This window comes from Antennarius striatus, chromosome 17 (genome assembly GCF_040054535.1).
Source record: "Antennarius striatus isolate MH-2024 chromosome 17, ASM4005453v1, whole genome shotgun sequence".
Taxonomy (NCBI): Eukaryota; Metazoa; Chordata; class Actinopteri; order Lophiiformes; family Antennariidae; genus Antennarius; species Antennarius striatus.
In genome coordinates, this window is record NC_090792.1 from 16092378 (window position 1) to 16120377 (window position 28000).

Genomic DNA, 28000 nt, shown 5'->3' on the forward strand with positions numbered 1-28000 from the left:
GGAGGCAGAACCACAGCAAAAAACACGAAAGAGCCCCGATGTCAGCGCTAAATAAATATTTGTACACATTTATACATTGGGTTCTATTGCCTAAACCAGGTATGCTTACTGCCTACCAGTGATGCTTGTGTAATAACTTGAAAATAAAGTGGATTTAGTAGCATTAATTTCCTTAAGCAAGACTATTTAGTCGATTAAACCCCCTTTTAACACGAAATCAATAAGTAAGTGTTGGTTTTAGTGAATTTTTAAAAAAATATCACAAAATATGGAATAAAATATGTCATTATTAAATTAATTAGTAATCTGTCTACATTGGATGCGGAAGTCTAGGAGGTTTTTTTTTTTTTTTTTTTTAGTCCAGCCTTATTTTTTCATCCAATAAAATGTGGAATTACGCAGCGTGCGCGCCTGACAGGACGCGCGGCGCACCGAGCGGCAGCAGACAGACAGACAGGCAGCGGAGTTGGTACGAACATCCTTGACTTCACAAACCAAAAAACACCTCGACTGTTCTTCACTAGTTTCTGCCCGCAGACATGCCGCGGACTCATCGTTGTTTGGGGGATTTACGTTGGATTTAAGCTCCGATCGTTCCGGGAAAAGAATGACGAAACGTGAAGCCAACAGCGTAGGAGAAAGTGTTCCTTGTTTGGAGCCGAACGGGTCGTGTGCCACAACCTAAAAGTCGGATCGCATCAAGGCCAGCAGCAGCCTGTAGCACCAGTTAGCAAGTGGGCTAACGCTCGTCTGCTAACGTTACAGGTGTTCACTCAGAAAATAACCAAAAGTAACTTGTAGCTCTAGTTAGCTTGGAACTAAAAGCTGTTATGTCGGTAGCTAATGTCGTGACTTAATGTTGAATTCAATGTGCCTGTTATAAACCTATCAGCAAGCGTCAAGTAGCAAATATTACACTTAGCAACACTGTTATTAGCCATTAGCTTTTTAGTTAGCCGCTATCCCGTGTTTACAGCCGCACTCGGCTAACCTCAGTAGCATCCGAGCTAACGAGTTAACTTTGTACCTTCAAGTGCTTATTAATCTTATTTTAGCTACTTTTCGCTACTTAACCTCACTTAATCCCGGACTAGCAGTGTGGGTTAGTGCTAATCCTTATACTTGCGAGCGACACAGCTCGACTTTTTCCGCCGTGCCTGCCCTGGACTGACCCACCCACAAGGACTATCCACCCGGGGCCGATGCTGACAGTTCAGCCTGGATCACGGCAACGCCAGGAGCCGCTACAGCAATGCAGCCCCAGCAGATCTACGACTTTTCGAGTGACGAGAACAGTCACAAATGGAGAGGCCTCTTCGTGCAAGCGTTACGGAAGGTAACACCGTGATTCTATCCGCTAAATGATCCTAAACCGTCTAAAAACCAGCTTCCATAACACGTTTTCCCTTCTGTTTGCGGTATGGAGGCACTGGTTTCCCTTGGGCAAACAAACACTTTTGTCATGCTTTACTTATAAAACATTAAATTCTCTGCATTATAATGAATATTAATAATATTAAATAATATTTTTTTTAGATACTCAAATGAATGCACATTATTTGATGTCTTATCGTCTTAATCATTGCAGCAGGCGATTGTGTTAACGTTGCTGTTCTTATCACTGTTTATGGAAAAAAAAATTCCTCCATGTTGGTGGTGATAACTTTTCCACAACGTTTTTTGAACAAATCTATCGATAACATGCAGTTTTGAACAATATCTTGTTCTGGACATGATCTTTAATTTGAGGGTAAACAAGCTGCATGGATCTTAAAAAGGATACACGTGTTATCTCCACGTTTATGATCTGATTAACTTGAAATTTAAATGTATTTTTTTTTTGCCATATCGTTCTGGAATGATAAATTTTGCCAGCCTCTCAATGGATCCACATCTGTGTGGTGAGGTAAGCATGTCTGCCAGTCGGTGGATGGCTTTGGTTTGGTGCTAACTTTCTGCCCCACCGGTGAAACCGTCCTGGGACTGTTGCCACCATCAAACACTATCATAACATAACACACATTTCTGACAATAACTGTACGTGTTCCTTATTTGGACTAAAGGAAGCAAAGTCATCTTTTCTAAGAAGAAACTTATTGCAACTGTTTATTGGCACTCATTTGTCAAAAAGTCACCAGTGTCTAAAGAAATGCCTAATTCTCAAGAAGCTGATTGAAACTTACCACTTCCTTTTTGAATATTTTCTTGCATCACCAGGTTCATATTTTCTTTTCTCTCGAGTGACTGCGTGTGATCGGATCTCACTTCTCAGCTCAGCATGACTGTGGGAAATGGATGGATGGTCCTGAGCTTAATGCAGCCCAAATCAGTTGCTAGATTTAAAAGAAGGGTCTACAGAGTCATATGTATATGTATGAAATGCATACAAAACATAGTTGTCAGGATGATATTCTTTACCTTGCTAAATTTCAACATATTTAACCATCAATAAAATATTGTCTTTAGTAAAGTTGATGTTCAAACAGCTGCTAAATGAAGTAGTGGATTAGACTGGATTGGTTGCACCTGATCCTGAATTTAAAAGAATGCACAAATGATTTTATATTTGGTGTAGTTCTGAAAAGTTTGTTTAGTTTAAGTTACTACTGGCTCACAAACTAGTTAATTGGAATCTGGGGTCATTACAGCTACTTGTTTAATGGCAAATTCAGCTAACACAGATGACGTGTTCACAAACATCTGCAAGATGCTCAGAGAGCCCAAACACATAAGTTACAGAAATTAGATTTCATCTCAAGCACATATCTAGAATATCTACAGATTGTTTTCTGTCAAATGTCTAACATGCTCACTACAAGATTAGAAAATAATGTTTCATCACACGCTGCAGGATTTCATTAAGCTGCTTGTTCCAGAGGGTGTGATGAATGCACTGCCTCAGGTGATCTCTGGGGAAGCAGCTGTGTGGCATAAACAAAATGATGGATGAAGTCGCCATAGCGATCGACCTACTTTACAGTGGGAAAACAGACGGACTGAGTATAGAAGCGGAAACGGTTGGGGAGATTCGGTCAACGTACCGTTCATCTTTCACTGTGAAGTGGTGGTGAGATTATTCCCTCCGGTTTAGCATCAGTCTAGCGTAGCGTGTTAGCCTGATGAAGTAGAGTGTTTCAGGTTGCTTGACAGCACTGTGAACTGCTCTACCAACTTGTTTTCCATTGTGAAAGTACTGATGTAATCACAACCAGGTGATCTGTGCCAAACATCGGTACTGACGATTGCTCCAGTTTTCACCACCTACCATTGTGAGGGGTGAATTGGATCAGAATCACAGCTATCTCCTGTAAGTCTGATTAAATCAAATCTAAAGAAAGCTTAAGAAATTCTGCCCAATGCTGTAACTTCTGGGACAGAAGTTTCACTGTCAACATTTTAACACGCTCTTTAGACACATGCTCCTCTGTGCCTTTCTCTTTGCAGTGGATTTGAGCACTTACTAAGTTCTGTTAATAGAATTTTTATAAGTTTCATATGTCCTGAGTCACTAATGGGTTAAGAGAGTGAACTAGACTTGTGTGAGAAAGCTGCAAATTAGAGACGGGGCATCTTTTGTGAAGTTTCAATCTCGCTGGGACACCTGTGTTGTGCTTTGAGCAGCGGTAACATTAGCCTGCGGAATAGTGACACTTGAAGATGGTACGGTGAGAAATGTAGGATGTTATAATTTACCCCTGAAGCAACAAACAGCTATGACCTGTGCGTCTTAATCTGATTAGTCTTGGTGGTATCTACTGATGAAGCATCTGTTCAAATTAAAACTCCTCTCCAGGCAAAACGAAACACAGAAACATGTCAATTTATTGTTTAATAGATGTTGAACCAGGAATTCCTGACAGTTGTTTAATTAAAGACGTCTACCGCTCGTGGTAACCTGTGTGCTTTGTGCGTAACACAAAGTAAAAACTTCACGGCAGGGCTTGTTTCAGCATCTGTGTCACAATATTGCATATGCGTAATCGTCCCATCGCAGGACATGCAATGTTAAATTACCCCAAGGCAAATTAGCTCAAACACGTCATGCTGCAGTTTTTTTTCCTGCTGCTTGATATAAAAGGAAAACTCCCATGGTTCTCATTTTCCATGACTTATCCAGAGATGTCTCACTGATAGGACGTAATTTACTTCGAGATGAATAACTCCGCTTAAATGAAGCTAATTGACTTTACTTTATTAGTATTTGTTATACATGACTACCTTCTTCATTTCAAGTTTCAAACTCACTTCTTAGAAGTTCTAGAATGATTCATTCTTCTCTAATAGAGCTATTCACGTCATCTGGATAGAGTTCCTGGTTTTTGTCTTATTTCTATATAGTTAAATGATTTTTTTCCCCCCAATCTCATGCAGCCCAGAATGTGGACTTGTTCAAGATAAAAGATAATTGACATCTCAGAGTTGTGTTGACATTTTTGCATTGTTTAAAGTACAATTCGAAGCTTCTCAATATTGAAATGATAAATCGCTCAAAGGAAATACTCCAAGTTGTTTATATATCTAATAAAATCTTAGTTTGAAAGCCGCGCTTTAGCCATATAGCAACATCAAGTTTAAAAATAACGCAACCCTTTTTGTGTCAGTTAGCTGTAGCGCGCCGGAGATGGCGTGATGACTCAGGTGAAACTGTGAGAGCAGGTGGTGGGTTGCGGTGCCACACTTTCATTGTCTAAACTTGTTACACAACTGCCGGAGGGAAAGCCTGTCATAGATTGACGCAAGTGCGGTTTGTTATGGTTTAGAGAGAGACTGTGACTCGCTGTTTTTCACAGCTGTCCCTTGAGAGGCTGTCCTTGTCAGAGGGAGTCTTGGTGGATGACTCCACCCCCTCGGGAATGACTCGGACTGTTGTTTAGCTGCAGGATTAAATGAAACCAGTTGATAGAATTGGTGAAGCAAAATCAGTTTTGTCATCAAACAGGAACGTTATGAAGTATCATCATCATCAGCTGGTTGATTAATCACTCCAAGAATAGCCTCATTATGGAGACGCTCTTATTCAGGTAGTGCATGTGTGTGCTGACACCTGATATCAAAAGACCAAATGATGGATTACTGTAGTTGTAAAACGGCGAGTCATTAGTAGTGGAAAGAGGTGTTTGTAGTCCTAGATCACATGTGTCAAACCCAAGGCCCGCGGGCCAAATGTGGCCCTCCACATCATTTTATGTGGCCCACGAGAGCATTAAAGGTCTGACTGTCTAAAAATAATTATAAACATATTTTTTTATGTTCAACTTCAATGTGTATGACTTAGATTACATCAAGTTACATTTAGTTACATTTTGAAGTTATAATTGGTGCTTTGAGGACAGCCATTATGCTGATGTGGCCTTCGGTGAAAATGATTTTGATGCCCCTGTCTAAGATGAATTCTACACACACATTTTAATCAGTGGGATGTCTTCACCTTTTCTGCATGTAGGATTAACTCCACGTCTGTAATGGTGATTTGTGTTGAAGGTGCGACGCACCTCACACTTTAACTATTATTAACCAAGAACTAGCTGTGAGCCTGTCTCATGTAGTGTTTTGCTTAAAGTCACCACAAATTTTTGAAAACTTGGGCCCAACATGTTTGTTTTGGAAATAAGGCTCCATACCAGCAGGTGGCACGAGTTTGTATTTAGCAATCAAAAAGTGAAACCAAGACTATTTGCACCACTTAAACTGTTTCGGTTAGCCTTTATTTGCATTATTCCAAGTGTCCTTAAAAACATTTGTACAGGTAAACCTCATCCTACGTCATTCATTGGTTCCAGCAGACACAACGTAATATGAAAAACAATATTGGTCGAATTAAAGTAATTGTCCTCGGGTCAAACCGCAAATAACTACAGTACACCCACGTTCCTCACGGCTAATGTATTCCAGGAGCCACACACGATTAACGAATCCCGCAATAGAGCGACAAACTATTTGTTATTATCGACTGTTTAAAGCACTTTTGTATCTCACGTAAATCCGAGAATCACCGAACTAGCGCACTTCCAGATGCCGTCAGCCAATAGAATGCTCGTACGGTAAACGGGATGAGGTGAAGTTGAGACCGTTGATGCACACATGCGCACATGCACTGTATTTCCATCTCAGTACTTTATTCATGAATACATTTTTAATCATATTTAGTTAATAAAAATCTATTTTAGCTTACAAATTAGTTTTAATATAATGCAGATATATGCAGAAAATAATATATGCAGAAAAAAATCTAAATGTACAAGTACAATTTGACAATTATAAATCCAATTATAAAATGAAAGCCTTTTTTAAGGTTACAGAACAAAGGAATTATTATTTAGAAGTCGAGATATGATTTAAACTTGATTTTTATTTGTCTGTTTATCTTTTTTGAAAATCAACATATAATTGTAAAATTATGTAACTCGAAACTACGTAGGCTGAGATATACCTATATATTAGAGTGACATAAAGTTTTTTTGAAAATCCCCCTAAACTGTGGCCTAATGTTTATTTCCTCACGTCCTTTTTCCGTATCAGGGGTTGCTTTTATTTGAGCCACCAATCAGATGGATGCTCCGTCACAGATGGGCTGAAGCGACCCAAAAACATCATCCCTGTTTGAGTTTGATCATGGACGTTTGTCTCCCTCATTTCCTGTCATTTCTCCAGTATCACCATCTAGTAAAGACATCGTGTTTGTCCATTTTATGTCAACAGTACCGCAAAGCTACAGGTGAATTTTTCCACTGTCGCTCACACACATGAAGCAGTCTACCTGACATTTAACCGGCTCCCGTCTCCTGGCTACGTCTGAGTGTCCCAGCTATTCTTAATCGCAGCCGCTTGTGCTCGCTGTTATTATAACTGCATTCCTCAGGGCTGCTGTTTGGCTGGCACACAGAGAGACGGGCCAGAAGTTTGCTGGCTACAGTTTCATTCCATTGCCATGTTTGCGCCGCACGATGCTTCTCAGCACTTCTCTCCACGAGCGGAGATTTATCAGCTTACAACCGCGCTTTGTTTCAGTCATGTGCGTGTGATCTGTGCAGACTGAATCGCTTGATAAATTCTGGCAATGATTTCATAACCTGATCTGAGATCTTTCTAAAAAAAATATTCAGTGCTGCTACTTTTATCAAGTCTTAAAAGAGCAGCTGTCGCCCCAGAATAAGACGTATTACAAGCTGACACTCTTCTCTTTGAGGTCCAGTCCAAATATAATAACTTCTGAAGGGTGCTTGAGGATATGAAGAGCATTTCTAAATATGAGGAGGAAAAAAGACATTTTTATTCTGGCACCAGAGAACAGTCTTGCCTTGTCACATGTTTGTTAGCGTGCCAGTTTATTTTTATCTCCTCATATCTCGCTCCTCTATGATGTGTTGTCAGACCAAATAAAGAAACATGCACTTTAAGGAGGTGGATGTTCTCGGGACCTGACTGCTGTGAACTAATGGAAATATTATCCACAAAGAGAAACTGGGATAAAGCCATGTGAGCTGGACATCCCTGTAGGACAGGAAGTAAGCCGGTAATACGTACGCTAACTAGTGTAGCTTCACATATGTATGATGCTACCTTCTACACGCAAGCTAGAAAGACACGAAGAGATGTTTAGCTTTAGCAGAGGTAGGTACTGTACATTGTTTTATCGTCAAATCGAATTTCCGACTACCATCAGCCATTTGCAGAAAAATTCTGACATTACAGATAAACATAAACAGCTTATTAATTTGGTTCTCTTCAAGTCCAGCTTCCATTGAGAATTTAAAAACTGCTGTGACTCTGATGCCCTGATGATCAGAAACAGATCAGGAATCTGCAGGGATTGTCTGAGTCAAGTTGTTCAGCTGAAAAACATGTCAGCCCTTGAGAAGGACACTGAAAAGTTACGAAGCTGTAATGATTTGATATGTCTCGTAATAAGAAGAGATCATTAAGTTCCTTTTTTTTTTTCTTTCGAAATTGCATGTGAAATTTCTGACAATTTATTGGATTTTGCAGCAAAGAAAAAAAAGGATTTTAGGTCGTGTTAGACTTCACAGAGCGAATGATGTCATCTTCAGGCGGAGCGTTGGATTGAACAGGAACTTTCTGGTAACAGGTGGTACTTCCTGTGCACCGTCCTCATCCAGAGAATCAGGCTGGTTAAAACATTCGTTCTCCACCCTTCCTAGAATATTAAATAACGCCTGTGATCGTCAGCCTGTGATGGCGTTCGGACGGAGGACGCAGGGGTCACTGGGTCAAGTCAGACCAGGGTCGTGTGGAGGCCATGCGTTTGACGGCACAACTAGCAGCCATTGTCTTCATGATGAATATGATTATGGGTAGCTGAACGTCACAGGAGGAGTGCGAGTGTGTTGCAGTTCTTATCTCCCCATTGTGTGTGTGTGTGTGTGTGTGTGTGTGTGTGTGTGTGTGTGTGTGTGTGAGTGCAGTGTATTTTTTGCAGTATCCTTGTTTTTGTTTGTGCGTGTCTAACCGATTATCTGTTTATATCTTTGTGTGTGTGTGCGTGTTTGCGTAGCATTTCTGCACCATTTATATGACGTGCGTGTGTGTGTGTGTGTGTCTGTGTGTGTGTGTTGTCTCAGACTCGATCTCTGCCCTATAGTTCCCCAGACAGTCTGGTTGTAATGGCAGATGATGTCATGGCATGAATCACAAACAATGACACATGCTCGGATTTAATAACAAGCCCCACCCCCCACCCCACCTCTCAGCCACACATACATACATACGCACGCACACACGCACATACACACAAGCCACATTACCTGCAACCTGAGCCCGATGCAGCCCTGTATACACAGCGTGGAGGATAATCAATCGAATTAGAGATGTTAACCCTGTATTAACACCAGGCTGCCTCGGTTATTACCTCTAGCTTCGCTGCTCTTCCACCCCCAGCATCCACAGCAACACCTGATCCAGATTGGTGTTGCAGTCGACACCCAATCAGATTAAAACAGAAGCTAAACTTGAAGCTACTACCAAGATCTATTTTTTCATCCTTTGTGTGCATGGATCAGTTTCTGAATGAACTTGGTGTCAACGGATTTTTTTTCTCGACTAATGCTCTTGATTATTATTTGGCTTCCTGGGTAAAATGCTGTGGAGGGGGAGGTGGGTGGTTTGGGTGTTTTAAACTCCCTAAAGTTGAATTAAACAACCACACTGATGTCTGCCTGCAAATCCCGGTTTTCCTTTTCTCTGGCTCTGCTCCTGGTCTGCGTTTTTAGCACGAGGCTGCTGCTGCATGTCAATACCGCTGTCTGCTGCCGTGATCTGTGACCCCCCCCCCCCGAGGGTCTTTGCTCTGTGTGGGTAGAGGACGATTTTGGGGGGGAGAGAGCAAGGCAGTCCTGTTTGGCTTCCTGTGTCCCAGCCTTTCCCCATCCTTGTGGAGCTGACCCATGAAACCAAACACCTTAACACGTTATGAGGATTCTATTTGTTTGGGTTAGATTTTCTGATTTATTCAACCACATTTTTTTTTAAATGTCTATCACCGGTTTTTAGGTTTTTTCTGCTGTTGCTTATATTTTTCATGGTCAGATTGAAATTTGCTCTAAACATCCAGGAGGCCACGTAAATATTTCCTGCGGAGTTTATGCATGCATGTAGATTCAAGCTAATTCAAGCTAGTTATACTACAACTTTTTAGCATCTTAATGCAAAAACAGAATCCATGTCATGATGTGCAAACCTATCACACATAGGTCTGCTTCATGGCTGTCAATGATCTTCCGCTGGAGGAGGAGAGAGATTCTCCATCTATACCCTCAACAGCGAATTGCGTTGAAAGTCAGCATCACATCGGTGGTTGGTGGTAAAACACGAGCCTCGTCCCTGAAGTTGTCCCCACTCACTGTTTTCCTGTTTGTTTTGTTTGGTTTGACAGATTGATGTAATTTTCGTCTTTACCATGGAGGTCATGTTTTCACTGGTTGCCTGTCAGTTTGTTTGTCGGGGTCTTTGCAGGTTTACACAAAAGCTGCTCGATGGATTTTTATAAAACTCTGCTGGCTTACGACAGAAAGGATTTTTCTAGTGGACCTGGATTATAAAGCGGATTCAGAATTATTAGATGCTGTGTTACTCCATCATTTCACATGAGTTGCTGTTTGCTTCTGCTCTCTAATTTAAAAAAATCCAATATTTTTGGGTTCTAATAAAAGATTTTACTTAAAAATGTTGAATTGTGTGAATTTACCTGTCATATGGCATTTCTACAAAGGTAAACCAGTGCCTCTAATGCCACCCCCATCACTTTCACTTTACTGATACTTACTTCAGTGTCCACCACCAACTATATTAGACTATGTTACATCCATCACCCATTAGGATCCAGTTTCAGTGGGACTGTAAACACATTGAACCACAGTCATACCTGCATGCAGGCGTCATCAGACAGGACAGATTCTCAGCTCGCTCACAGGACGCCTTCCACTTTCGTTTACAACTTCAAATAGAGTGCTTTCAATCTTTTCCCTGAATAAATAAAGATTGCAGAACGGACTTGAGACGTAGCAATCCAGGCGAAGAGGATTGTTCCAGCTCTCCAGAGCCGTTGTAGTTTAGTTAATTGATTTTTTACGAAGAAAACAAGCAGGGCTACGACTAATTATTTTTTTTCAATTAAAGGAAAACATGTTTTTCTGTTTTTAAAATCATTACAATGTGAGCAGTAATACAAATAAACAACATTTCTCCTCGTTTAACCTTTACCCAGAGCTCTCTGCTCATTCTTCAACTCTGAAAAGAATATTCTTTTGCTGCCTAGTTCTCTCCTAAAATGTTTTCAGGAACCTATTTTATTCTTCCTTTTTTCCTGATTGTTTAAAATTATCGTAAACTAATTTCTATAAATCCAACTTTTCCTGATCTGCAAGCACGGAAAATAGTCGGTAGATTTCCACCAGACATTCTGGAGTCACGGTGCTTTATTTTGTTGAATTCCCGTCGTCTTTTTACTCAAATGATGTTCAAACTTGTGTGTTTGTCACCCATCCTGACATTGTTGGAGCTGAACGATGCGTTAGATGTGGGCCTCCCAGACACGGGCCAACTATTCTGTGAATGGAGTCAGGGGAAACCCCCGTAGTTTCAGCGTGGTGACTCACAGTTCCTGGTGTCCTGTGGAATTTGGTCAAGTGCCTATTTGCAACGAAGAGGATATCTACTAACCTACTTCTGCTTTGATATTTATTTTTTACTTCTGGTGTATTTATAACGGCTTAGATCTTGTGAGTATGCATCAAAACAGAAACTATGTACTCGAATGCAAACCAGGCCGAGCTGTGGCTTCACGTTTCCTTGTTCCTCTTGTGTTTCAAAAAGAAAGCATCTGAATGTAGTTAAGGATCCAGAAACAGATTCTTTTGTAATCCCCAAAGTGTGAATTACACCTTTTCTGTGTTTTCTCTGGTTTTTTAACTTGAGAATGAGGAGACATCCTGCTTGTTGCTGCATCGTTGTTAAGTCAGAGCACAAGAATGCATGAAGCTTGGTCTGCGTTGACCTTTTAACTCTCGCATTCCTTAATCTGGGGGCAATGTTTTGTCATCATAATGCCCTACTTTACTGTACGCAAGGGTAATTCCATCACTCTCATGTGAACAGGCCTGGCTTTTGTGATTGGAGAGTAAATGTTAGGCTGTTTCTTTAGGCACCTCTCTCCTCCATTTCTCTCCCACGGCCTTTTTTTCTCCCTCCCCCCCACCCCCAAGTCTGCTTTGGGTGCTATAATAGTATCTCAACTGACAGCATTCCTGCTAGAGGGCACGGCCTGAATGACGACAACTTTCGGAGGTTGGAAGGCGGTTTGGGGGGGGTGGGTGTTCTTTTTTTTCTCCCCGTTTGTAGACCTGCTGATGCCAAAACCTTCCTTGCCTTCTGCACCGTAAACCACACCTTCTGTCAGGCTGGTTCCACCCTCAGGAGTCCCAGCGTGTTTTTATTTCTGTATATGCTGTAGCAGTTTATTATTATTATTATTATTGGCTTCATTCATCTGAAGTGGGGTTTGTTTAAATTCCTCCAAACATTACAAATCTGAGCCTGGTTTTGTTGAAGCTGAAATATTTTATATGTATATAAGTTACCGGGTCCACTAAACATTTCTGTAGCTTCATAGTGAATTACCTTTGCGGCATTATCCCAGACAAAGTGAGAAGATAGACATAAGAACCAAAAACCAGTATGAAGTGACTCCGTACAGTCTCTAGAAGTCTCAGACTAATTTAAAAAGACATTATTTCCATACCTGGAACATAAAACCTCACGTTCGATTTAAAAAAATGTGCAGGAGCTCCAACTTATGTGTGTGAGCTGCTGGACGAGAGCGTTCCGTCTCTAAGCAGACATTGGACATGCACTCTTGCTCCAGCTTGTGCATCCTCCTCAAACGGGGTGCGTTCCAACATGTTTGGCTTCCAGGCTGCAGTGAACTGTTTCAGCGTCGGTGTAAGCCGTTTTTTGTTGTTGTTGTTTTTAAATCATTTGGGATTACCTGGCACAAGCTGTAAGGAGTCTCTCTGAAGCTCTAGAAACATTTAGCGGAGAAGAAAACCTCACCACACTTTCCACTGGCGTGAGGGCGAGTCGGTAGCGACTTCATTTTCCTTGTAGATGGCAACAAAGAGGATGAGTGATTTAAATGCTGTAGTGTTTTACTGAATGATCAAAATGTGATCAACCGTGAAGCATCATGCTGCTGCAAGTTTCTTCCCAGGCAGTTGTAGAATGAATGGAACCTAATGCATTTACAGTATACTTTGGACAAGGGCCATCTGTAATGAAAATTACCTATAATTTGTAGTAAATAGGCTGAAGGAGGCCAAAAACCACCAATGCGGCCCTTTTTAAAGGTAAAAAAGTTTGTCTTCAATCAGTCACTGTCTGGACTTGTTGGCTTGACGTCATTTAACGTGACCTGAGCCTCGCTGCAGCGCATCACACCAGGTGTTACGACTCTCACAGATGGCACGGTTTCAGTTGGCATGGCGAGATGCAGACGATGCGGCGGAATGATTTTTATGATGCTCCTGTAACTGTTTGTACTGTTTCAGTCATTCATCAGTTGTTGTTTTTTTTATATTTTTCCTGTTTTTTTTTAACAATCAGGTACAGAAGCAGGTCCACCCAAACCTCTTGGCGAAGGAGGATGCCTTGCAGCACATCGAGGAGCTGATCCTGCAGCTGCTCAACATGCTGTGTGTGGCCCAGCCTCGCTCCGTGCAGGATGTGGAGGTAAGCGAGTTTAAATATGAATTCATCAGCACGGAGATGGGCAAGACAACAACTTCCAGGTTCATTAAATGTTAATAATGTTCCCCTTTCAGGATCGGGTCCAGAAAACTTTCCCCCACCCTATAGATAAGTGGGCAATCGCAGACGCACAATCAGCTATCGAGAAACGCAAGAGGAGGAACCCTTTACTTCTCCCCGTGGACAAGATTCACCCACTGCTGAAGGTAAAAACTCTGACGTCGAGTCATCTTAAAGCTGCTCACCACAGAATTCCACCTCATTTATAAAAGCTTTTGGTTTTAAACTGAAAGGCAAACTCGACACATTCTCACTCGAGACCGTCAACGCCGGTGCAAACGCCAAGAAGCTGCGGCCGATGCTGGGAAGTGTTTGTAATCCAGTTAATCCTCCTGTTTTTACAGCTTGGCTCAGACTAATTGAACTGAAGTGGTGGAGGCGATGCAGACGCTCAGGAGGATTCTGAAGTGTTGATTGGTCTTTGTGTAATAATGCCTAACGTCTCCATTGTGCTGTTTGCCCCAACAGGAGGTTCTGGGCTATAAAGTGGACTACCATGTGTCTCTGTACATCGTGGCCGTGCTTGAATACATATCAGCTGACATACTGAAACTGGCAGGCAACTATGTGGGCAACATTCGGCACTATGAGATCACCCAGCAGGACATCAAGGTGTCCATGTGTGCAGACAAGGTGAGCGTTTATCAGGGACACTCATTTATCATAAAAAATATAAAAGATCGGCTTCATCTGAGAGATTTGTTTCCGTCTCTGATTCCAGGTGCTCATGGACATGTTCGACCAGGAGGAGGACATCGGTCTGATGTCTCAGTGCACAGAGGAGCCGTCCTCCTCCGGGGAGCTCACCTACGACGACCTGGTGAGGCTGGAGATCGCGGAGGAGCGGCAGTACCTGCGCGAGCTGGACCTCATCATCAAAGTGTTCCGCCATCACTTCCTGTCCAACCCCAAGATCTTCACGCCTCAGGTGAGGAGGACCTCACCCGTCGCCAATCAGAGAAACGTACACTTCAGCTCTACCACTGGAGGCTTTGGCTTACGTTAAAGCCAGTAGTCAGTTTCCTGCCTCCGTTCTGTAAACCTCATTAAAAAGTCATTTCAGTCAAATCCACCTTAAGAACATTCATAGATTACAACTGTAAACCTGTAATCGGCTCAGAAGGCACCCTTAAACTCGGATTAATCATTGTTGATGTGTGATATTTAACTTAAACAACATGCAAATGATGAAGTTACCATTTATATAATTGAAAAGTAAGACTTAACAATCAGAACCGTCTCAGTTTAAGGTCCTTCTGCGCAGCTGACAGAACATATTCCAAGTCACTGAAAGGATTTGAGCTTGAAGGCGTATCTGAGATAGATATCTTAGCCAAAGAAACAGATTGCTGCTTAACTTGCGTCTGGTATGAGCAGAGAGTCTTCTAAAAACAAAGAACAAGTACGAGTTAGGGATTAAGGAGTGAAATGGTGGGTCTACGGGATGAAAAGCAAATGGAAAGTTGAGTTTAATAGGTCGCTGCGGCTTTGCATATTTTGGGTTGGGTAATTTGCGGTATCATTTGGGTGAGGAGGATAAACCTTTGTGAGGCCCAGTGGAATGTGGAACATGTAATTATGCTGAGACAGGAGCAACATCTGCAGTCCTCGCAAAAATAACCTCAATTATGTCTGTCGAAACACAGCTTGATCTGAAATTACTCTGGAGATGTGAGGAGTGTCAAATAATGACAGGATTCAGACTTCAGCAGTCAATAATCACTCTGCTATTTTAAGGCTCTCATCTGCTCGGCTAATGATTTCCTTCAGCAAATTGATGCTGTTGTTGTGTTTAGACATGGGTTTTGAGGGTTGTTTTTTTTTAATCTAGGGGCAGGAGGCCAAAGATGGGAGCTCTTTCAGCGACAGCCTGAGACCCACTCTGATTCATAAACACCTTCAATGTGCTTACACACACTTACGTAACCTAGTTAGTTAGTAAGAGGTATATTGTCAGCAAGACACTTTAGAAAGGTGTCGATGGATTTTGAGGGTGGAACCAGATACGTCCACGAAATCTGGATAATTATTTTACTTTCATTTTGAACAATATCAGTGAATGTTTTTAGTCAAACATACTCAGAACATTTGCTCACGGCAGTTTGGCCTTTTTCTGGTGTCGCAGGACGTGGAAGTCATCTTCAGTAACATCCTGGACATCCACGAGCTGACGGTGAAGCTGCTCGGGCTGATCGAGGACGCCGTGGAGATGACTGCTGACGGCAGCCCCCATCCGCTGGTGGGCAGCTGTTTTGAAGACCTGGCAGAGGTATGAAATGTTAAAAAACTCTCAAACTCAACAATCAAATATGTTTGATGCCAAATGTAGGCAACATCCCATCAACCATACTGTGATTTACTTCAATATCCACCTCGTACATAATCCTTTCACACAAGGCAGAAGTGTACTATAGATTTTAGGCAAGCTATCTTTTACTCCATCACATACAAGCAGCTGTTGTTGGCAGGCTTGTTTCTGACATTATGTCATGTTGTCAATGCGCCGGTGTCGATGTTGTCTCACTGATTCTGTCCGTGTTTATAGGAGCAGGCGTTCGACCCCTATGAGACCATGTCCCAGGATATCCTCAGTAAGGATTTCCACGAGCATTTCAACAACCTGATGGCACGGCCGACCGCCGGCCTCTACTTCCAGGTAAGACACGAAGTAGATTTAACGTTTCACAAGGAAAGGAATGATTACATTTGTTGGATTTAATATTAAAGGTTATTAAAGTCCTCCTGATTCAACATCCTTTAAAATTCGGGGAGGAGTTGCCCGGGATGCATTAGACTTCACATACCCTAAAAGAATGCGGTCATTTGAGATCCACACCGCCTCTGAACGTGGTCTGAGGGGTCAGATCTCAAATGCATTGTAAGCATACCTGCATTTAGACCGGTCAGCTGAGGATGGACGTTGGCGCCGGGCTCAGAGAAACTGCTGGAACCTGTTTGACACACCTTACTTGTTGAGGAATTCTTAAACAAAAAAAAAGCTGAACAGAAGTATTCTAATTATTTTATAATATATCGGAATATATCATATTTCGTCCAAATGGCTGAATTAATTGTTGCATCTATGAAAGAAATGGTTGAAATTAAGTTATTATATAAAATATTGGTATTAAATTCATTTCTAACATTTGCATCATTTAGCTTTTATCATATAGGACAGAAAACTCGCTCCCTTCTTTCTCTCATGGAACAAACTGAGAGGAAAAACATGTTTTAATACAAAGGTACAACTAGGTCATTTAACATGTTTGCACCAAACAAGTTTAAATATTTGTTCCTGTTTTTACTTTCAAGTCAACCTGGTGGAATTCCTCCCCAATATCGTTTGAGGGCATGCTGGGACTTATTCTGCGTCCTGTGTACGGTTTACTCGCTGCTGCGACATTGTTTTATTTGGACATTCCTCACAAGAATAGCATTGAATTATGCGCAGTGGGGTGCCGTTCGGCAGCCTTTGAAGAAGAAATATCTGCTGGTGTTTTCTCAGGCCGGATACCGACGAGTCTGAACGCTCACTCGTAGCGGCATCGGCGGACCGATAGCAATTGACGCAAGAGAGGTGATGTGAATAGACCCGACTCGAGCTTGTTTACCCTCAAACCATGAGCTAGATCAGCGCTGATGATGCTCTCCTGATCACCCACACAGGGAAAAGTTTCATCACTAACTAATTCTGAGTAGTGTTGTAATTATTAGTTTAGTTTATATAAATTAATAATTAAAAGGTTCAAATATTCAACATTGTCTGGCCCCAGATTGCTGCTTCCTCTTTTGTTTTAGCGTCATTCTTAAATTTTGTTATCGGGTAAACAGGCTGTTCTACTAAAGTCAGCATTTTCCATTCTTCACAATATTTCATCATCTTTTCTCATCTCAAATATTTATGTCTGTGTTTGTCTTAAATTTCTGCCCTCGGGGTTCTCGCTGTCAAATCAAAGTTAATTCCTTCAGATCAGTGTTTTTCATTTCATTTCTCCTGAGATTAAGTCTGTCTATTATCCTCACCTGGAAGCTGGAACAATAGATCTTTTATATTGCTGCTTGATTACTTGAAAAATTAAATCACATTCTTTCTGTCATCTGACTAATCCATTTGTTGACTTTTTTTTTTTTTTGACAAGCCGCAGATTCTGATTTGGTCAAAATATGGATTTTATTGTTGCTGCTTTGCCAATCTGTCTCGTTTTGGTGCTGCACCACACTTGTGTGTTTGTGTGTGCTCATCAGCGACGGTCCCAGGGGCAGATGGTGTAATGGTGTCTCCCCTCCACGCCCCCTAACTGCCCCGTTTCTGCCCCGTGAACTAATCTTATTTGAGAATCTCTCACTTTGTTCAGTCTCTGATCTGATTTGTCTTTGTCTCTTCGTCCGTCTTCCTCCTCCTTTGTAAAACGTGAGCCGTAATATGACAACTTTAATCCGCAGCACCTGGTATAGATTCAAAAATATTGCTGTGCTAATGGGGATCCAAGCTGTGGCGGTAGCATCATTATTGCTCCAGCGCTGCTGTTGTCTCATTGGGTGTACTTCATCCCTCTCAGTCAGATGTGTCTGTTTAGTGCTCAGCCCCTGCACTCTGCAGCGTCTGGTGCTGTGGGTAAATTACATCGCTTTTTAAAAATAGAACAGGCAGCTCCACTGCAGGCCATTTCTCTCCTGGGGAGGAGGAGGAGGAGGAGGATGAAGAGGGGGTCGTGTGGCCCAAGGCGTATTTGGAGTTGAAAATAAGCTGTGAATTAAGACGGAGAAAGACAGCGGCGTGAGTTAGAGGCCCTGTACCTCGGTGAAATGGGAACATGTTGTTCTGTGTTCTCTGACAACATTGAAGCTACTTTACAGACTCACTTCGACACATCTGACATAAGATCAACTTTTATTCCGCTTCACTCACGTGAAAATTAAAGATGATTTCTGTTCAGTTTGATATTTAAGGAGCCACACCACCACCAGATTTAGTGTCCGTTCATTCACATCTTTTTGCAATTAAAAAAACAGTGATTCAGCTGAAATTAAAACAATCTAACGTAAAACATTTAATTTCAGATTAATTAATAAGAAGGAACAGATTAAAGCAGAAGTGGATAGGTGAAAGCATTAATTGGGGAAACATTGATTTGCAGCTGTTTCCGTCTGCACTAAAGATGACGGTGTCTGTGCCATTTACGCACAAGGCACAGCAACTTCCCTTTGGTGGTGATTCAAACCTCCCTCCTAAACAAAGTTCTATGTTTTTGTACACATTCAAAAAGATGACAGGTTCACACAGTGTAAATGGTTTTTGGAGCAAAGCATCTTCAGCTTCTTGCTGATATAATCCTGACTCAACTGGAGTCGATGTCAAATATCCATGAGAGCATGAGTCATGTGAAGACAATTTTAGGAATATCATACTAATCGTCCGCTGTGATAAGTCTTTAAAATGCCGTCAGGTCGGTCAAGGCATCGCCTGTACTCCACTAATCTCAATCCACACTGCTGATTCGAATGGGTGGTGCGAACGCTCACTGCAGGCAATTTGTAAAGCTGCAGGATGCTGACATATCAATAACATGATCTAAACTTAGGTCATTGTTCCCTCCATCAATGTACGTCAGGCAACGGATGTCTTTCTCTTTCTCCTCCTCGTCCTCACACAGACAGCATGGCCGCTGCTGTGGAGTCTGAGTAGTAGTGTATTGATTCTGAGTCGTCTATCAGGGGAACAGGAGATTTAAATGGATACTATGATGGCCTCTGAAGCTTCACTCGGTAAACTGCTCCTCCACCCATCCTCCATCGTTCTCAGTTTTACAGGCAGAAAAACACATGGTGTCGTCAGTTTTCTTTTTATTCATTGTTTGGGCATCACAGTGTTATTTTTAGTCAGGGCTGACATTTTAAAACTCTGACTTTCCAGAAATTAGAAGATTAAAGAAAAAAAAAATTAATGGAACACCTTGGTCTACATTTAAGCATATGTTCATTGATAAAATGTTTCACCCATCTGGAAAATAATTTTGTCGAGCTGCAAGCGGAACAAAGTCTGAATCATGGCAGGAGTGAACATCTAAGTAAACACACCCAATCAGTTAACTTTATAGGAAGCAAAAATCTCATTTAAATGCTGTTTTCATTATAAATTGGTATTTTTCTGTTAAACGATTGATGAGATGCTCTATTTTAAAATTGCTGCCTAAACATGAAGTATTATTTATGCACTGGTTTTGGTCGAGCGACGTTAAACTTAACGCTTCTTGTGTTTTTGCATCTCCAGTCGGTTGCAGAAGGCTTCAAGGAGGCCGTCCAGTATGTACTTCCACAGCTGATGATGGTCCCAGTCTACCACTGCATGCACTACTTTGAGCTGCTCCAGGTATATCCCGATCCTCATCTTCAGGTTTCTCCTAATATTGGATGCCTGATAGGATGCTATTTAAGTCTAAATATCCCTAGATTGAATTTAAGTTCAGCGTCGTGTTTTTCGTGCTGTGACGCATCTGATGTGTTTTCCATCATCTCACAGCAACTCCAGGAGCGCAGTAAAGACCAAGATGACCGAGAGTGTCTGAAACAAGCAATCACAGCTTTGCTTAATCTCCAGTGTAGTGTGGAGCGCATCTATGCCAAGCACCAGCCTCGCCGTAAGCCTGGGTAGGTGAAGCATGTAACCCAGACGCGTTGCATGTCTGATCGCTGGTATTTAAGTGGTTTTAATGGCATCTTGTCTTCCTTCACAGCGAGCCCATGTACCGCCTGTACAGTAGGCAGATTCGTAGCAAACAACTAGCCATCAAGCGCATGAATGAAATTCAGAAGAGCATCGATGGCTGGGAGGGAAAAGACATCGGTCAGTGCTGCAGCGAGTTCATCCTGGAGGGCCCGCTTTTACGAGCCGGCGCCAAGCACGAGAGACACAACTTCCTGTTCGACGGGCTGATGATCAGCTGCAAGGCCAACCAGAGCTCGCGGCTGCCCGGTTCAGGCAGCGGGGCCGAGTACCGTCTAAAGGAGAAGTTTGTGCTGAGGAAGATTCGCATCGTGGACCGGGAAGACTCTTTAGAGCTGCGGCACGCTTTTGAGCTGATAGGAAAAGATGAAAACTGTGCAGTTTTCTATTCACGGACAGCGGAGGAGAAGGCGGCCTGGATGGCGGCGCTGGTGACCCTGCAGTACCGCTCGACTTTGGATCGCATGTTGGACACGGTGCTGCAGCATGAGGAGCAGGCGCATCCACTGAGGTTGCCCTCGCCGGAGGTTTACCGCTTCGCCGTTCAGGACTCGGAGGAGAATATTGTGTTTGAGGATAAAGTGCAGAGCAAAACCGGCATCCCGCTCATTAAGGCCGGCACAGTGGTCAAACTGATAGAGAGGCTCACCTACCACATGTACGCCGGTAAGACGCTGCATTGGATCGCTTCCGTTTCCATGTCTCATTGTCTTGGAGACGAATAGAAGATGACTGATGTCTGATTTTTAGATAGACTGTTTTTTTGTAATCTGGTTTGTTAAAACATTTATGTTGCAAAGCTGCATTGTGGGCTTTCCCTGTTCGATATCTAATTGGTTTCTTCTGATTTTAGATCCTAACTTTGTGCGCACATTTCTTACCACATACCGATCATTCTGCAAACCACAGGAGCTCCTCACCCTCCTGATAGACAGGTACTGTTCCACCAGGAGGAACGTCCTCACACTGGGATTTTATGTTTTTTATCTGAGCAGTTTGACCAATCGGGCCTTTTTTCAGTCTAATCTGTTGACAATGTGGCGTAGCGGGTACCCTAACATCTTGAATGAAATTCCTTTTCCTCAGGATTGAGATCCCTGAGCCAGAACCGACCGAGGAGGACCGACAGGCTCTTTGGAACGGCGACCAGCCGATGGCAGCTGAGCTCCAAAGATTTCGGAAGGAATATGTCCAGCCGGTCCAGCTCAGGTGTGACATTGCTTCCAATCTTGTTCTGGAGATATTCTGGGTTTATTGTAACTGTCTTCTGCTCTTACACTCTACCGTTAGGGCCTGAACGTTCCCACCAAATAGCCTGAGAGTCAGTGTCCTTATTAGGAGACAAATTTAATCCCAGAGCTTCTCAGCATCACACCACACTGTGGTTGCAGCCAATGACAGCTGTATGAAAATCCTTTAGTCACAGAAAACATTAAAACAGTTATGTCAAGTGGCTGCACACAGTGGGGTGCAAGTATGCAAATAACATGAATTTAAAAAAACAAGACTCTTGCAGAACGATAACAATGAAAGAAATGATCAAATACGATGGTCAAGTCAGTCATGAGGTGAGTATTCTATCATGATCCAGCAGGTTATTTTGAAACCAGGATGAAAACACGTCTTTGGGCCCCGACTTTTTCCTTACCAAGCACAAAATGTTCCTGCCAGTTCTGTTTTTAGGCACCGACTATTTAAAGACATTATCTGACCAGAGCAAAGAATAAACACTGGCCACAAGCCAAAGTTCATTGAAGAACTTTGTATGCTAAAGGTCTCTGTTAACAAACCGCTCTGTCTGAATGTTTAAAGCTGTTTCTGTCGCTGCAAAAAATGTCCACATTTGTCCGTATTTCATAAAAGCGTGTGTCTGAAATGAGTTGTTGTCGTTGTCTTTGTTTCACAGGGTTCTCAACGTCTTCCGTCAGTGGGTTGAGCATCATTTCTACGACTTTGAGAACGATCCAGAGCTGAGAAGTCGATTAGAGGAATACATCACCAGCAAAATACAACTACGAGGTCAGAACCACAGTTGCAGATTCACAGCATCCATAAATTCGTTTCAATCACTTCCTCTCTTCCCTGTCATCGTTTTAGATGACTGCAGTTCTAGGTTCCATTTTTAAATGGAAAAATACTTATTACTACCCTCTGCTGGTGTGGAGCATTATTACCTTTTAGGCAGGTGTGAAACGCTGGTCATCCGTCAGCCGTAGTTTTTGTTGTTTGTTCAAATGTAGCTCTCTGGTGTCGTCATCAGTGACGTTTCATTAACTTTCACTTTGCAATCTTTCATGTTGGTTTGGTACCCATGGGGTTAAACATTGTAGTTGATGATGCAAAACTCAACACTTGCACCAGATTTACACGCAATACAGTTGAGAAATGGTTTAATACTTTGTGTTTCCCGTCTCAGGAAAGTCGATGAGGAAGTGGGTCGAGTCCATCAACAAGATCATCAGGCGGAAGCTGCAGACGCAGTCAAACGGCGTCAGCCACAACATCACCTTCGAGAGCCCGCCCCCTCCCATTGAGTGGCACATCTGCAGGGCGGGACAGGTGGAGTCGTTTGACCTCATGACCCTTCATCCGATAGAGATCGCCCGCCAGCTGACTCTGCTGGAGTCCGAGCTCTACAGGTGAGTCGCTGTGAAGAAGCAAAGAGACGTTTAACTTTATTATAGTCATAGAATTAGTTTCTGTTTGAGTTTGTTTGTTTTTGAAAATAACAAGTCTGTCTCCTCAGAGCTGTCCGGCCGTCTGAGCTGGTCGGTAGCGTCTGGACCAAAGAGGACAAAGAGAAGAACTCCCCCAACTTGCTCCGAATGATCCGCCACACCACCAACCTCACGCTGTGGTTTGAGAAGTGAGTCTCAGCAATCAGTTCACTCACAACAAGGCTTATTTCCTTTGGAATGACATTGATCTGTAACGCCATGTGTTTGGTTGTTGGCAGATGCATCGTAGAGACGATGAACCTGGAAGAGAGAGTGGCTGTTTTATCCCGAGTCATCGAGATCCTGCAGGTTTTCCAGGAGCTCAACAATTTCAACGGTGTCCTGGAGGTGGTCAGCGCCATCAATTCGGTCCCGGTCTACCGCCTCGACCACACGTTTGAGGTGAACTGATCTCCTACCTTTTGTCTTTCATCTCTGCTTTAATTTTTTTTTTTTTTGTCTGAGAAGCTCTAGTTAACATCTTTGTTTTTACTGGAGGAAAAATTCTTTTAAAACAGAGGAGATTAATTTCTACGAATCTCCTCATTTTCTACCATGAAACTATCAAACGTCTCCGTTCACTGATTTGACATGAATGAAAAATCTAACACTGAGTTAATGAGCAGAAAATAATTTTTTGTCGCATTCGCGCTCGTTTCCGCTCACAGGCGATAGCAGAGAGGAAAAAGAGAGTCCTGGAAGAAGCTGTGGAGCTGAGCCAGGACCATTTCAAGAAATACTTGGCAAAACTCAAGTCAATAAACCCACCCTGTGTGCCTTTCTTTGGTAAGTCCTCCAATAGGAGTCCGTTACTGGTGACATATGACAATGACGGATGAGTTGCCCAAACGCGACCCGGCCAAGATCATGTTGGCTGAAGAAAGAGTTAAAGAGGAGGGATGGCGACTTTGTTTAATATTTTTCAGTTTTCCAAACCAGTGGCTGCTGGCACAGGAAATGCAGAAATACAACCTTAAATATTCACTGATTTCATCAATCAGGGAATATTTTTTTAAGTAATAGTTTCAGCTTGCTGTAAATTTCACGCTATATTTACTCCTGACTGTCATTGAACTCTTCATCATCCTCAGGGATCTATTTAACCAACATCTTGAAGACGGAGGAAGGCAACCCCGACTTCCTTAAACGCCACAGCAAGGAGCTGATCAACTTCAGCAAACGGAGGAAAGTGGCCGAAATCACCGGGGAGATCCAGCAGTACCAGAACCAACCCTACTGTCTGAAGGTGGAGCATGAAATCAGGGTGAGCACTCCCTCCGAAACATTTGTCACTTTGGATGCGTTCTGTAGATCCTGAAGTCACGACTTGTCTTGTTTTCCGGCTGCTTTAGAGGTTCTTTGAAAACCTGAACCCGATGGGCAACAGGAGTGAGAAGGAGTTTTCCGACTACCTGTTCAAAATGTCTCTGGATATCGAGCCACGGAACTGCAGGCAGGCGCCCCGATTTGTGAGTGATCCAGCTGACGTGTTTTGTCACATGCTTGGGGATTTTTAAGATGTTCCTTCGAGTTCTCACTTCCTGTTCTTGTTGTTCCTCCTGCAGCCCAGGAAGACCATGTACACTCTGAAGTCCCCGGGGATCCGGCCTGTGCGAACGTCTACCTCTGGCACCATGAAGGGACACCCTGTCCCCTTGGAGAGGGAGCCCCCACATAAGATCACCTTCCGGAGCATTGCCGAGACCGAGCCCGAGACGCCGGCGTCGGTCTCGGTGCCCACCTCCCCGAACACGCCGACGCCTCCGCAGTCGGCCTCCTCCGACCTCAGCTCCGTCTTCATGGAGCACGACCTCAGCAGCTCCTATGGCGGTGGGTGGAGCCCTGCAGAGATCCACATGCGGATCCTTTTTATTTTATATAATGTTTTATGGTAAAACATTTCAAACAAATCTCCTGTCTGTTTCAAATTTACAGGTAGCAACTCCATATTTGCTCCAGGTCATTTCCCACCTTCGAGTGAGTGTGGGCTCTTCCGTTTTAGTCGCTTTTATTTGAAATGTCCATGAGACTTTCTTAATTTTCTGTTTTTATTTTTGATGAATTTCTTCTTTTTTTTACCCTCAGAGTTCCAGTCGGTGTCTTGCGGGAGCCTCCATCAGCTCGGGGAGGAGCAGCTGAAGCCTCCGCCTCTGCCTCCACGAAGGAAAGACGCCATGTCTGAAGCCAAAGTAGGAGCAAGAGTCGATGTTTGAAAAGATAATGTGTTGAACGGTGGTTTGATAGTTAAAATATGCATCTGTTAAAGTACAAAATGTTTTTTATAAAGGTTTTTATTAGGGTAGGGCTTCGTTTAAAGTCTCGTGAGCCAATCCTGTTTGACTTTTTACAGTACTTCCTGTTTTGCTTTCAAATTAAAAGCCCTCCGTTGTGTTTGTGTCTCAGCTGAGCTCCAGGTCCGACAGCCCCCCGGCCATTCCTCCACGGCTGCCCCCTCCCCTGCCAAGGAACCAGCCTCGCCCAATGATCTACAATGGCCCCCCCATCGACGGCCCGCTCCCCAGCCCCCCTCCTCCGCCGCCTCGCGACCCCCTCCCCGACACGCCCCCACCGGTGCCTCAGCGGCCTCCTGAGATCTTCATCAACTACCCCCTCAACCTGCAGCCCTCCCCCGTGGGCCGATACCACTGGGACTTCGGCAGCTCCCCCAACTCCCCCAACACCCCGCCCAGCACGCCGTCGCCTCGCATCCCCAGACGCAGCTGCCCGCTCAGCGCCAGCCAGAACAGCCTCTGCCCCCTCCCCATTCCCATCACCGCCCCCCCGGTGCCGCCGCGCCACAACTCCAGCCCACAGCTCCCCAAACTCCCACCAAAGACCTACAAAAGGGAGCTGCTGCAGGCGCCGCTACAAGCCCTCTCATTGGTGGAGAACACCGACAGCAGCCAGTGAGTCTGCCTTTTTTTTTTTTTTGTTAAACACCTCGAGGTGAAATTCAGACTAAGAAAGCTACTGATCAGAGGACTCACTGCTCCACAGACACTTGTAACTCCGCCCACCCCAGCTGTGCCTCTCAGGAGATCAGTAGCTCCGCCTTCATCATGAACCCACTGTGCCAATGAGAAAACCACACCAGGAGTGCCAGCCAATAAACACGGAGTTTGAGTGTTTGTTTGTTCTGCACGGAGCAGGACCCGTCAGCTCCCGATTAAAGTTCTCACCCCTTCACACTCACTCACCTTACGCTTGTCCCCGCATCTCACTCCCCGCCAGGGGGGGGGGGTGAGATGTGAGCCAGGGAGGGGCGATGCCTCGGTAAGGAGGACTATGTAGCCTCACCTGTCATTCTTGGTTTCTTTGGGCATTGACGACCTCTCCTTCTCCATCCTCCGCTTCGCTCTGCGGCGACGAAATCCATCGGCCGGTTTTTCCTACGAACTTTTGCCAAAGTCTTATTTTATGCAGGGGGATAAGGGATTTTCTTTTTAAAACAAAATGTGACGTTAAAAAGAAATGCATAAAAGAGGTGACACTGAGCCCCCCACCAACACCCCGAATCCAACCCACCCACACCTTGTATCTCAACTGTACACTGTGACTGTAAAGACAAACTGACTGTTGTCTGAAGACCCTCTGCAGCCACAAAACCTTTGCCTTTAAACATCCAACAGCGGTGACCTCTGACCCCAGGCTCCAGTCCTCTCTGCCTTCAGACGGGACGGTGGCGAGAGGGAACACTCCATTTGCACATCGAGCTCGGGGGGCAGATTTGGAGAATAATGCCTTTGGCGGTTCGCGCCGAAGGAACTTCTGCCACGATACGAAACAGGACTCGGACGAGAAGACGGACGGTGTCTTAACCGATCCCCTGACGGACGGACATGCACCGCTGTTTCCACACTGTGCTCTTCTCCAAGAAAGCCCTCACGACCTCTTCAGCGGCGTTAAAACCCAGCGCCGAAAACTCGCAACAGCTCCCCCTGGCGGAGAAATTTCGAAAAGAAAAAAAACCCGACCTACGAAAAGGAGAAACTTCTTCAGTATCTCTTGTTATTTCTGCTTGAAAACATTTTGGACAGACTGAAATAATACATGCATCACGCTCAGATGTGCCTTTTATTTTGTTTTCTACTCTACAGAAATAAGCAAAAGGTGTCTAAAAAAATGCTAAAAAAAATAAAAAATAAAGTTGCCTATGTAATGTTTAGAACAAAGCTATACACGATGAAATTGTACATGTTTGTGGATACTGTGTATATATATAACATGTATACACTAACTAAATAATTTGTATAAAGTGACTCTCTCCCTGTTGTATTGTACCGTCATCCGCATCTGTTCAGTCGAATAATGCCTAACAATCCAATGCTGCTACAGTCGGATAAAAAAAACCAACTAACTATAAATACAAAACAAGAAAAAACAGATCACTGTCACTAACAGACAATCTCCAGTAGAAACACTGGAAGTATTAACTGAGGAAAGCCATGTTTTCTTCCCTACCCCTCAAGCAATGAAAAGAAATGTTCAGTTTAATGCCAGGCACTTGCTAAAGGTTGTGCTTCACTTTGTACGTCCTACTAATTGCCTTTTTCTCCTATTGAAAGATGTTTTTAATGCTAACACTCATTAGCGAGAGATTAGAGTTGCAGATGAATAAATGCAGACCTCTGTTCAGCTGCAGGAGTTGAATCAAGAAAGAATTGGATGTTTTTCTTTTTCTTTTTTTTTTGTCCTTCCCCCTGAGAAACACACTTTGTGCACTTTAGGCTGTACTGTTGAAGAGCCGCAGTTGTCTTGGGTCATGTTTAGAGATGCAATGGTCCTATGCAACTGTTCAACTCGCTTTCTATGTGGATCAGGGCAGTAAAACAGTCCACTGCCTCACTTTTATTACCATGAAGACAGAAATGCCTGAGGATGAGCTGGATTTCAGCAACAAAAATAAATAAATAAAATTTCAGAAAATAGACAGAACCCTCCTCCTCTACGGATGATTAAAACTAAAGATGAAAACGGACCGATGGGGGATTGAATTTGACTAAAGTTTTGTCCATGTCCCACGTCATTATTGTTGGGGTGAATTAAGCCAAATTGTTCTACTTGTAAACCCCCCCCCCCCATCCCAGACACAACAAGACTGGTTTTCCTCCAGTGACAGTGAAACATCTTGATCCAGCAGTGGGTTTGTTTGATGGTATGTGGCCTTTTAACAGCTTTGTATTAATGGTCTTGATGAGATTAATAAATCACCCAGTCTTATTTTGTACTGAACTACTCCTTG

General features: G+C 43.3%; 1 protein-coding gene across 1 annotated transcript; it reads left to right on the forward strand.

The window, feature by feature from the left end:
- On the forward strand, positions 1 to 27998 carry sos2 (son of sevenless homolog 2 (Drosophila)). The gene is made up of 24 exons (XM_068338407.1): positions 1 to 1336; positions 13114 to 13239; positions 13332 to 13463; positions 13786 to 13950; positions 14039 to 14245; positions 15443 to 15586; positions 15863 to 15973; positions 19589 to 19687; positions 19838 to 19965; positions 20052 to 20707; positions 20895 to 20976; positions 21128 to 21250; positions 21948 to 22060; positions 22458 to 22680; positions 22788 to 22907; positions 22998 to 23160; positions 23427 to 23544; positions 23850 to 24022; positions 24111 to 24227; positions 24324 to 24588; positions 24694 to 24735; positions 24844 to 24947; positions 25162 to 25664; positions 25756 to 27998. Exons 1-24 carry the CDS (start codon positions 1253 to 1255, stop codon positions 25763 to 25765), a joined length of 4008 nt encoding a protein of 1335 aa, XP_068194508.1. The 5' UTR covers positions 1 to 1252; the 3' UTR covers positions 25766 to 27998.
- The last annotated feature ends 2 nt before the right edge of the window (positions 27999 to 28000 follow it).

Excerpts from the sequence above, each read along its gene's own strand:
- sos2 (XM_068338407.1), top strand. The coding sequence starts at position 1,253 with ATGCAGCCCCAGCAGATCTACGACTTTTCGAGTGACGAGAACAGTCAC. Across the intron at positions 13,240-13,331 it reads GCTCCGTGCAGGATGTGGAG|GATCGGGTCCAGAAAACTTT; the intron begins GTAAGCGAGTTT and ends TTCCCCTTTCAG. Across the intron at positions 20,708-20,894 it reads CACCTACCACATGTACGCCG|ATCCTAACTTTGTGCGCACA; the intron begins GTAAGACGCTGC and ends TTCTGATTTTAG.